The sequence below is a fragment of the Nannobrachium achirus genome (assembly GCF_963921795.1).
Source record: "Nannobrachium achirus genome assembly, chromosome: 21".
NCBI classification, from domain to species: Eukaryota; Metazoa; Chordata; class Actinopteri; order Myctophiformes; family Myctophidae; genus Nannobrachium; species Nannobrachium achirus.
This window is the reverse complement of record NC_137828.1, coordinates 16,948,911-16,961,737: the sequence shown is the minus strand read 5'-3', so window position 1 is coordinate 16,961,737 and position 12,827 is coordinate 16,948,911. Positions and strand designations below refer to the sequence as shown.

At 43.2% G+C, this 12,827-nt stretch overlaps 1 protein-coding gene across 1 annotated transcript in view; it reads right to left on the bottom strand.

The window, feature by feature from the left end:
- sugct (succinyl-CoA:glutarate-CoA transferase) overlaps nucleotides 1-12,827 on the bottom strand; it is a 172,966-nt gene that overhangs the window by 126,687 nt on the left and 33,452 nt on the right. Inside the window, exons 9-10 of the mRNA XM_080752184.1 lie at nucleotides 5,590-5,685; nucleotides 1,866-1,937 (exon numbers count right to left, since the gene is read on the bottom strand). Coding sequence (XP_080608310.1) covers nucleotides 1,866-1,937; nucleotides 5,590-5,685 — 168 coding nt within the window. The remainder of the gene's footprint in view (nucleotides 1-1,865; nucleotides 1,938-5,589; nucleotides 5,686-12,827) is intronic.

Here is a 12,827-nt window from a genome sequence, read left to right as displayed (position 1 = left end):
TCTATTTGAGCGAGGTTTTGTGGGGATGTCCAAAGAGGTAAATGGCCATGTCCCGCCCCCAAACACTTTTTATTATTATTCATTTATTTGATTGGTTCAGGCTGTGTCGCAACGCAATGGCCGACGCTGCATATGCGGACAGTATTTTGCAGGACATTGTGTCGCTCGCTCGCGTGCAGTGCGGATGAGGTGTTAGGCTGGGCTTCAGAGGGTTCTTTGAACCCTGAGGTCTGCGGTGGCGGCATCAGTTCGACAGTTCTCTGGTTGGTCTATCAGGCTCCTTGGGTGCATAGGCAAGGCTTCTTGAGACGTCAGTTCTGGGTTTCACATGACGTTTGTGTCGTGCTTAGTGTGATGTACGTTTGTGCCAGACTTTGACGTGGTGTTTGTGACTTTGTGTGAAGAATGTGAATTGGCCAAGGTAAGCGTATAGGCCAACCTTTGTAAACCATTAGTGTCGTGGGACGATATTGCAGAAAAAAATTGTCCTGGAAAGGAGTCAGCTTAGGAGGTTCGGGCGTCTAGTATGGATGCCCCCCGAGCGCCTTTCTAAGAAGGTCCTCGATGCACGTCCCACTGGGAGGAGACCGCGTGGCAGACCAAAGACCAGCTGGAAGGACTATATTTCCAAACTGGCTTGGGAACGCCTCTGTATACTCCTGGAAGATGCTGGCAGACCTGGACACGAAACTCTGCTTCCCAGCTGAGATCGCATCTACCAACCTGCGACCAGACCTTGTTTTGTGGTCAGCCTCACTCAAGCTTGTCTACATCATCGAGCTCACTGTACCCTGGGAGGGTGCAGTGGAGGAGGCCTACGAGCGGAAGAAGCTGAGATACGCCGAACTCGCAGCAGATGCTCAACAACAAGGCTGGAAAGCGAAGGTCTGCCCAGTGGAAGTAGGTTGCAGAGGGTTTGTAGCCACCTCAACAACTAGGCTACTCAGAGAGATGGGAGTGCGAGGGAAGGCCCACCGGCAGGCAGTCAAGGACCTCTCCATGGCTGCTGAAAAGGGGAGCCAGTGGGTGTGGATGAAGAGAAAGGACTCCACGTGGGCCTTCAGATGAGTTGTTGACATCTAGGGAGTGAACCCAGGACGATGGGATTCGCTGATGAACCCCTCTGGAGGTGTCGTGGGCCTATCAGCGAAACACCCAAGAAGGAGGGCGCCGCCTGACGACCCAAAGGATGCCATCACTCATCTGAACACCCCACGGTGGTGCTTCGAGTATTATCATCAATCCTACTCAAAGGTATGCGGTCAGGCGCAAGTTTGGCTCAGGGAGAGGGACGTCCCTGCCATGCAGAGTCCACTGCACTTTGGATAACAACATCATATCCTGTGTTTTATGAATCCTGAGGGAGTGGAGAAAGATGCTCGGGATAAGGAAATCTGGAAATCTCAGTTGGAACTGTTAGCCCCGCGACCCGATTCCGGATAAGCGGTTGAAGATGGATGGATGGATAGTTTAATAATAATTGAATGAGGAAATCTAGGAGTATATACAGTATATGGTTAACATATTTTGAATCCCATCGTGTGCTTATATTGGTCTGCGAAACAAAAGTCAAAGCAAAGCTTGGCAAATCTGCCAATGGATTGGGTTGGCCAATCACGGAGGCCGATGCCCTAGTAATAATACATGCAAGTTGCTTTACAAAGCAGAAACACGAAGAAGAGAAAAAAGGGTTAATAAAAAAGTAATTTTAAAATGTAAAAGGTATAAAAAGGGGGATGTGGGTTTTGAGTGACTTCCATAGGGAGGTGGTGGCAACTGAGAAAAGTGTGTTCTTACACACTCGCACGCGTGCGTGAGTGTTCTTACACACTCGCACGCGTGCGTGAGTGTGTCTGCACACTTACCTGACACACTTTGACATACTGCTTGTCGTTTCCTGCAGCCACAACAATGTAACCATCTCTGGTTTTAAAACCCTGTGAGAGAGAGAGAGAGAGAGAGAGAGAGAGAGAGAGAGAGAGAGAGAGAAAGTATGTCTCAATGAAACACCAATACACCAATTTACTTGGAATGTAAGTTAAAAACCACATGTAAAGAGAACAATAACCATTATATGGTGTGTGTGTGCACACACACACACACACACACACACACACACACACACACACACACACACACACACACACACACACACACACACACACACACACACACACACACACACACACACACACACACACACACAGCTAGCTGGTTCGCTAACCCCACAGTCACACACAGTCGCATGGCTTTGATCCTCACAGGCCCCCGGGCTTGTGGGTAGAGTAGTCCCCAGAGGCAGAACTACAAGGAAAGTGAATAACCCCCAAAACCCCTGAACGGGGCGTGTGTGTGTGTGTGTGTGTGTGTGTGTGTGTGTGTGTGTGTGTGTGTGTGTGTGTGTGTGTGGGCTTGCAATACTATCTTTGTGGGGACCTCATGTCCCCACAAAGATAGTACAATCGGAGGAAAAAAACGTGTGGGGACAAATGAATATGTCCCCACAAGGTGTTTAGGGGTTAGGTTAAGGGTTAGGGTTAGGGTTAAAAATGAATGGAATGTCCCCACAAAGATAGTAGACTATGTGTAAGGTCCCCACAAAGTAGCAATTGCAAACCTGTGTGTGTGTGTGTGTGTGTGTGTGTGTGTGTGTGTGTGTGTGCGTGTGTGTGTGTGTGTGTGTGTGTGTGTGTGTGTGTGTGTGTGTGTGTGTGTGTGTGTGTGTGTGTGTGTGTGTGTGTGTGTGTGTGTGTGTGAGTGAGTGAGAGTTTTACTGTACTTGTGAGGGACAATTGTGTCCAAAAGTATTGCAGAATTTGAAAAATGGATGTTGTGAAGGTAAATAAAGAACTAGCTAAATTAGACATTCAGGGGTTAGGTTTAGGGCTTATGGTTGAGAGTTAGGCCTGATTTATACTTAGTTGTGCTCCAAAATAACCGATTTGCAAGCACACAGCACGTCTCAGCGCCAACAGGTTTTGTGGTTGTAGATCTGCTATTTCCGGCTTTTGGGTTGGGGTTCAAAATACAAACATGAATTCCAAAAAAAAATAAAAAAATGTGAAACATTGTTTTCTCACTCAACAGTAAACAAACCAACATACAGTTTAAGTGTATAGAGGGTATATGCACATTTATAAAGTGACAATTAAAGGCCTTTTTAGTTGGCCAAATAGTCACAGAAATTGTGAAAATAGCCGCTATTTTCACAATAGAACCTTGTTATACAAAATGTAATGCCTCAACTCTTAGTGCTCGTAGGTTGGGGGGTCCCCAGTTCAAATATGATTGTTTTGGGGGTCGCGGCCTGAAAAGGTTGAGAACCTCTGTCCTAAAAGGTTGACGTTCTCACAAGTATAGTAACGCATGTGTGTGTGTGCGTGCGTGGGTGTGTGCATGCATGCGTGCCTGGGATCTGGGTGAACTAGGAACAACCTTACTGGTTTGGATGACGGGTCCTGGATAAAGGACGGGATCACAAACCGCTGTCCCCTACGACACCACGTCTATCTGTCAACGCAAGCGGCCCCCGAGGGCCACACGGGGCCCCTGAGCAAACCCTGTCCCTCCCTTTGGAAAGGGAGAGACCCAAAGACCAAAAGCATAAGACAATACAGAATGCATTCCTGTGTGTTCAAACGGCATGCAGCTTGAACCCATTTAGCTTGTAGATCTGCTATTTTTGAAAAATCTTGACAATTTGTGCAAGTCTTTGAATATATTGAACCGATTTCATAAATGTCCTCTAAATCCTTCTAGGGTTTTTGAATGGTGATGTTTCTATCATCAGTGGTTCTCAAACGTACTTAGATGTAGGGGAGGGGGTCCTCCCTATGTTCCCCAAGTTCTATGTTCCCCAGGTTCTATGTTCCCCAGGTTCTATGTTCCCCAGGTTCTATGTTCCCCAAGTTATATGTTCCCCATGTTCTATGTTCCCCAGGTTCTATGTTCCCCAGGGTCTATGTTCCCCAAGTTCTATGTTCCCCATTCACCCTCCCCACAAAAAGGTTCTATGTTCCCTGCTCAACCAAAAAAAAGGATCTACTGTATGTTCCCCCCCCCCCCAAAAAAAAAAAAAAAAAAGTATGTTTCCAACTCAAATGCAGGAAATGGTAGGACATCTGGGCACTAAAAAACATGTGGGCAATCCTAATGTAGGTGCCCAGTTGCCCAGATGTCTCCACACCTAAGTGCTCTTCTAGGTGCCCACTCGTCCAAATGCCCACATGTCCAAATAGCCCAAATGTCCAGGCCACTCGTTCAGATGCCCAGTCATAACAACATTATGTTGTCCAGATGTCCCTAGTGCCCTGTCCCACTAGTATTCGTAATGTTTCCCCATTATTGTGTGTTTTGAGTTGTCATTAGTAATTCAAAATGAATGTGTCCTCATTGTTGGATGAGTGGGGAACATGGAACTGTTTTTAAGTTGAGCTGGGACCATAGAACCTTTTTTTTGTGGGGGTAAGTGGGGAACATAGAACCTTTTTTTGTGGGGGTAAGTGGGGAACATAGAACACAGGGGAGAACGAGGTAAGATGAACCACCCACTGTATCTTTAAAATTATACACAATAAGATTCTATGTTCTAATTATAAAATAAGAACACAACCATCATTTCCACCTGGCTGTGGAGTTGACAGACACATGGGCAAAGTGGCAAGCATATTTCTACACAAAAAAGCTTTTTTTTTTTTTTTGCAGTGCATACATGTAATAAGAATGTCTTTCTTTATAGCAGGCAGTATAAAACGATCTGTCGACGAGTCGCATTAACCCCCGCGACTCGACTCGACTTTATAAATCCTGAGTCGAAGACAGCCCTAGCATGGATGAGTAAGAGTCTCGCCATGCTTGGTCACATCCCTAGGAGACGTGAGAGCATTTTGGGGGAGGTTGAAGAGCGAGGAGCGTGGATCATTTGAAGATGTCTGAGGGAGTGTGCGGCCATTCTGGAATCGTTTGAAGATGTCTGGGGGAGTGTGCGGCCAGACAACAGTTTAGGAGGGAGTCACAGTAGTGGAGTCTGGAGATGACTAATGCACCATTTATGTTTCGTCGTACGACAGTGTCGCGCGGCGAACACAGCCGACCTACAAGCCCGACGTGTTGCGTCCGCGGCGCGTGGGTGGGCTTGCAGATCGGCTGTGTTCGTCGCGCGACAATGTGGCTCGAGGCTTTGGATAAGACGCTGGGAACGATTCCAACATGAAACAATTATGCTCCATTCAGTCTAACGGTTTAATTGGTCTGATAAGGACATGGACTTTAACTGATTACTCTGTGGTGTGCGTGTGTGTGTGTGTGTGTGTGTGTGTGTGTGTGTGTGTGTGTGTGTGTGTGTGTGTGTGTGTGTTGTGTGATGGGAATGCTTCCAAAGGGAAGGATTCACCACAGACAAACTCCCTAAAACATATCCTCTTGTCTCATTTCCTCTCCTTCCCTCTAATCCCCTTCTCTCGTCTCGTGTCCCTGTTCCCAGGTCTCTTTTCCTCTTTCCTATTGATCGACTGAAAATGTTATTAGCGCGCTTGTTAACAGTCACTCACTCACTCACTCACTCACTCACTCACTCACTCACTCACTCACCTGGTAGGGTACAATGCTTTGGTGAGCTGTTCCCCAGCGTCTGGCCTCCTTCCCTGCATTCAGGTAGTTGGCTGCGATGTGGCTAAGACAGGCTACCTGAGATACACAGACAGACAGACAGACAGACAGACAGACAGACAGACAGACAGACAGACAGACTTAATTGCATGTTCAGATTTAATTTGCATGTTTTAGTTTTATGACAGAAAGAAGACAGGGGGGGCACGGTGGCGCAGTTGGTAGCGCTGTCGCCTCCAAGCTAGAAGGTCCTGGGTTCGATTGGGGGGCACTGGGGCAGTGTTCTCTCCTATCTCTCCTCCGCGTGTTCTCTCCTCCGCGTCATCAGCGCCCACAACCTAGGTGTGGTTGGCGAAAGGGCCTTTCTGTGTGGAGTTTGCATGTTCTCCCCGTGTCTCCTAGGGTAGATACCCTCACAAAAACATGCAGTAATCCTGGTCTCTATAATCTATCTATAAATGCGACAAATCTCTGTCTGTCTGCGTGTCTGTCTGTTTGTAATCCGTGTATCTCGAGAACCGTTCGTCCCACCGGCTTCAGATTCGGCACGCGCGTTCCCCGCCGCCTCGACCCGACCCGACTCGCGGTTTTCCGAAACCGGCGCAAAACGTTCGGAATCTCCTTATGCGGAGCTGATTGTTGACATCAGGCTGTTCCGGAGGAAATCGGCGCAAGCGCTGACTCATTGTGACATCACATCTGAGATCACGTACGCCACATGAGTCAACAAAAAATGCCATGGTTACGTATTCTGATGTTCCTATATGGGCATAAAAGGAGACAGGCAAACATATGGTCAAAACGGCTCTTATGACAACAGGTATAATGGGGTTTGCATTAAAGGGTGGGGCATTCATTCCCTATTTCAAATTCGGCACGCGCGTTCCCCGCCGCAGCAGGTAGTGCAGTGCCTGGCCTCGATCCGATACGATACACGATTTTCTGGAACCAGCACGAAAGGTTCGGATTCTGATGTCTGACATCAGGGTTTTCCGGAACCGGCACTGTGTCTGCATAGATCTCCATTTATGGGCATAAAATGGATGCAGACAGACAGATACGGATATCTCCATATATGAGCATAAATGGACACAGGCAAGCAGATGGTCAAATATCTCCATATATGGGCATAAAATGGACGCAAAAAGACAGATACAGATATCTCCATATATGGGCATAAATGGACACAGGTAAACAGATGGTCAAAACGGGTCCTATGACAACAGGTATAATGGGGTTTGCATTAAAGGGGGAACCAGCACTGTGTCTGCAACACAGTCGGAGGCACAGACAGATACAGAGATCTCCATAATGGGCATAAAGGGACACAGACAAACAGATACAGAGATCTCCATATATGGGCATGAAATGGATGCAGACAGACAGATACAGATATCTCCATATATGAGCATAAATGGACACAGGCAAACAGATGGGCAATACAGGTCCTACAGAGATCTCCATATATGGGCATACAATGGACGCAGACAGACAGATAACTCCATATATGGGCATAAATGGACACAGGCAAACAGATGGTCAAAACGGGTCCTACAGCGATCTCCATATATGGACATAAAATAGACGTAGACAGACAGATATCCCCATATATGGGCATAAATGGACACACGCAAACAGATGGTCAAAACAGATCCTATGACAACAGGTATAATGGGGTTTCCATTAAAGGGCGGGGCATTCATCCCCCGAGTTGAGCTTCTAGTGCTCTATAATGTTCCCGTAAGTAAAATGGGCTACAAAATTGTGGGATAAAAAATATAAAAAAGACAAAGTAGAAAGTGGCGGGATCTAATCCCCAACATGATGTGAGCGTGTGCACTGAACACGTCGGGGATCAGATCTCAATCTGGCCAGCGATGTCCTCAAAGGAAAACCAAATGAACCTACACAAATAAAGCATTATGCTAACACAATCCTTTAGCCTGATGAAGACCTGAAGGGTCAAGATGTTGCCCTTGATATATGATATAACTCAGTGTGCTGCGGATATTTCAATTCAATTACATTGTATTAAAGTGCCAGAGAAAAACAAGTTGTCTCAAGTAGGGGTGCAACGATTAATCGATTAATAGTAATTGAATCGATTATTAAATTAGTTGACAACTAGTTTAGTAATCGTAATTGAATTGCCAACTAATCATTGGATTTTTTATTAATACCTTGCGTCAAAACATATGACTTGAATATTTATTTCTAAATGACATATTTGAAAAGAGTACTGTTACCCTTTAGCCTGACACGTCTAGCTATTCTTTAATCAAATGTATGCAGTCAGAAAAGGGTATTTATTGTGTGTATTTGTCTTTTAGTAGCAACCTAATCGGCAGCTGAGCAAAATGTAATAAATTATGTACATTATATTTGAATTCATTATTCATCTTTAATGTCCTTTTTGTTAGAACAGTGTCTAAAAGAACCTCAAATCTAATTTATAAGGCTATAATGGCTAAATAAGTGCCATAATTCGATTAATCGTTTAAATAATCGTCCGATTAATCGATTATGAAAATAATCGTTAGTTGCAGCCCTAGTCTCAAGACACTTGACACAGGGGCTAGGGATGGAGCTTTATTGAGTACACGGTATCAATAAGCTTTGGGCTTATCAAGCTTGTTATCGAGCATAGCGGCCCATGATGTCATGTTTAAACGATCAAGACAAGAGGCGATCAAGAAATTATTCTTTTTCAAGAATAGCAGAGCTACAAGCTCATATAGTGCAGCATGAAGTGACATGCTATGAGCTTGTATATCTGCTATTTTTGAACGGCCAAAGTATAAAATAATGGTTAAAAAGATTACACAGATGCTTTCCGTGTTATGTTAGGTTAAACATTGGTAGTTCATAAAAATATGCACGGTTGTTATATTGTTAACCTGGCATCTTTATTTATGGCATTATATAATATTACTATAATAGTACACTGTCATTATAGGCAACATGAGGAACAGAACTGCCAGCACTCATAGAAATGTCCTTCAGGTCATTTTAATGAATTATAGGCACAGGCAAGAATCTACATCTTTTAGCAATACTGCAATATGGTGTTTAGCAATTCTGCAATTAAAAATAAATAAATGTTTCAAGTAAAAGCCCTGTATTCAAAATGTTACTCAAGTAAAAGGTATTGGCACAAAAACATACGTAAAGTACCAAATTAAAGTACTCTATTGGCTATAGGCTTGTCACGATACTGGATTTCTAACTTCGATACGATATTTTGAAAAATGTCGATACTTGATACCATTTTCGATACCATGCAACCACGGCAATTTTAGTGCAAAAATGTTTATGGTTAACACATTCCCCGCCATTTAACAATACCTTCGTACTCTCCCCTGCCTCTGTCTCCATAGACTTCCATGTAATTCATAGTGCACAGATCATGCACACCCATGCCTAGATAATGCACCACGTGTCTGCACATTGCTCACAGCTTTCAAACAAAAAAATCCGAATGGAAATCCGTTCAGGCATTCATGAGATAGCAGCCATGTTTGAAAGATGGGGTTGCTATGGGGGTTAAACATGCAATTTCGCGATTGGTTTTTGGGGTCCAAAAATGTTTTTGAATTATTTATTTTTTATTTATTTATTTATTTTTCCTCGGGATTATCGGGCCTGGCGGGGAAAGACATTGAAATAATCTCGGGACTATCGGGCCTGGCATACAATGAGTTAAAAATAAATAAATACTGAACTTCTTAAAGTAGATGGTAGTGCACTTTTTAAAGGCCTGTCTTTGATGTTTTCACATTCTAAGTACAAAAAGGCCTTTAAAATAACTAGGAATAAGCCAAAGTAGGAAGGATACACATAAAAGAGAGGTAAAAACTGAGTATCGATATTATCGATACTATGGAAAAGTCATATTCAAAATCGATACTTTTCGATAAATCGATATTTTTGACAACACTAATTGGCTATATGTTCAATGCATGCATTAGCCAACAGGTCTTTGTTGGCTAATGTATGTTTCTTAATACAGTAACTGACGTACCCGACTAAAGTCGGGTTTCAAATTCCAACCGTTGACTGCAAGAAAAGAAAAGACAAATCATTGTGTTCCCGCAAATAATCTGATTACATTTGGACGTTGGTGCGTTAAAGGAACCTCGGAAATAAGGTAAAAACACTGAACAACCCCGGCAGAATCTACTGAATTAATGAATGGTAGCCTATATCCGGCAAAAGATGTGTTAATCATCTTTTCAAATAATCGTAGTGGGACTACAAAAGTAGAATATATGCCTCTGAGATGTAGTGGACTAGAAGTTATTAAGTGGAAACACTTGATAACGTACAGTAATCGACTAAACTACTTGAGTAAATATACTTGAGTTTATCTTCCACCATTGTGTGTTTTGGCGTGAAGCCTTCGTCACTGTGAGAAGAACCATGGTGTTCATGGCTTGTCTGTGCCTATAGTTAATTAAAGACACCTGAAGGGCATTTCAGTGACTGCTTGGAAGTTCTTTAATCGTGATATTGAACAGTTTTGAGAAGTGCAGCCAGTTAATAGTTGTGATTGCATTGCTATCATCGATACCATTACGGGCATTAAAAAGCAGCTTTTAAAAAAAATATACGTCTACCGAAGGCATGCAGTTTCAACCCATTCTAAATCAGTAGTTCTCAAACATACAAGGCACGCACATGAATTGAGAGTGCACGCACGCACGGTTGCACACACGCACACGCACAGACCTTTTCATTTCACAATTCACAAGGAGGGGAGAAGGTTGGACTGCCCCATGGTTCGAACTCCCGTTGGTCCGAACAGGTTAACATTTGCCAGGTTAGCATCCAGCGTCGGCAGGTTAGCTACTCACCAGGTTAGCATTCACCAGCGTTAGTTTTACTGAGGTTAGGTTTAGGTGGTCGGACCAAAGGGAGTTCGAACCAATGAATGTGTACTTCTTACCACTGGTTACATCATGAACAGATGCTTGGCATTCCTCAAGTCCGGAGTTGAAGTCCATTTAGTTCTTTTTAAGTTATAACTTCATATATTTATAAAACATGTGTACATCTATAACTCCATATATTTATAAAGTTCATATTTCTCCTCTACGCGGACAGCGTGTCCCCGCCAAGCTGAACAATATTAGCTGTCATAAAGCACACCGTAACAGTAACAGCTGTCAAACTAATCAAATTACCCTGGGTGTTTCACATAGCCCACCATGCTGCTATTCCACAATGTCTGACTCATAATGTTATATAGAGTCTGGAACTACACCTCCTGAATGCTATATAGAGTCTGGAACTACACCTCCTTAATGTTATATAGAGTCTGGAACTACACCTCCTGAATGCTAAATACACCTCCTGAATGCTAAATAGAGTCTGGAACTACACCTCCTGAATGTTATATAGAGTCTGGAACTACACCTCCTGAATGTTATATAGAGTTTGGAACTACACCTCAGTCTGGAACTACACCTCCTGAATGCTATGTAGTCTGGAACTACACCTCCTGAATGCTTTATAGAGTCTGGAACGACACCTCCTGAATGCTATATAGTCTGGAACTACACCTCCTGAATGATATATAGAGTCTGGAACTACAACTCCTGAATGTTATATAGAGTTTGGAACTGCACCTCCTGAATGCTATATAGAGTCTGTAACTACACCTCCTGAATGTTATATAGAGTCTGGAACTAAAACTCTTGAATGTTATAATAGAGTTAACTGCAATTCCTGAATGTTATATAGAGTTTGGAACTACACCTCCTGAATGTTATATAGAGTTTGGAACTACACTCCTGAATGTTATATAGAGTTTGGAACTACACTCCTGAATGTTATATAGAGTTTGGAACTGCAACTCCTGAATGTTATAGTTTGGAACTACAACTCCTGAATGTTATATAGAGTCTGGAACTACAACTCCTGAATGTTATATAGAGTTTGGAACTACAACTCCTGAATGTTATATAGAGTTTGGAACTACAACTCCTGAATGTTATATAGAGTCTGGAACTACAACTCCTGAATGTTATATAGAGTCTGGAACTACAACTCCTGAATGTTATATAGAGTCTGGAACTACAGCTCAGTCTGGAACTACACCTCCTGAATGCTATATAGTCTGGAACTACACCTACTGAATGAACACATACTTCCCACAGATTACACACACCCGAAGTGAGTTTGAAAACATGACCAATGATGAAAAAACTCCCATACCTACTGGGAGAAATACAACAATGTGCAAACACAGCAGCAAGATGTGTGAACTGTTGCGATAAAAGAAGGCTAGAAACACAACCACCCTAAGGACTATAAACCATGGATTGATATCTAGACCTACTGCACATACAGTATGAAACGGAGCTGCTACCTTTAAATTAATTTTGAGAAAAGAATGTTGCTGCTATTTGTTCCAAAAGCTATATCCCCTCTGTACTGTAAATATATAAGATGTCACAATGCGACATAGCTCTGTTTACACAATGCTGTACCCACTCCAAGTGTATATATGTTCCCCATTTTCAACTGTTATTTTATTTGTGACATTTGCTTTGGCAATGTAAACGTGTGTTTTCTCATGCCAATAAAGCTCCTTTGAATTGAATTGAATGCTATACAGAGTCTGGAACTACACCTCATGAGTGCTATATAGGGTCTGGAACTACACCTCCTACAAGCTCACAACGTGTCGCAATGCGACGCGTTGTGAGCTTGTAGATTTTTTGCAAAGAGATTTGTTAGAGAATGAAAAAAAGACAGTATCAAGTGTGTTATTTTCAGGTCCGTTTTACCAATTATAGAGGGTTTAAATGGTACCGGATATGCAGCTCGGCAAATAAAAGGCGAATTGATCCCAGTGCATGGCGGAGGATAATTTCACGATAAATTAAAATCTCCAAAATACGATTATTGTGAGTGCTTTTTATCACGATAAACGATAATAACGATAATCGTCCCATCCCTAGGTTGAAAATTAGCGAAGTCGTCCCTTAAGGAACAGGAATGATTAAAATGGTAACCATGTATCAAACGCACCCTGGGCTTTTCGCATAGCTCACCGTCAGAGGGCTTCCAACAGCAGCAGGACACTGGCTTTGTTTAAATGTCTCTGACATGGAGGACGGTTCAATGTTGAATGTTCAAGACATTTAGAGAAACCATTTGTCCTGTTTAGTTGACGCGGAGCACGCAAAACACACGAGCGAGTGAAAGCTAACATA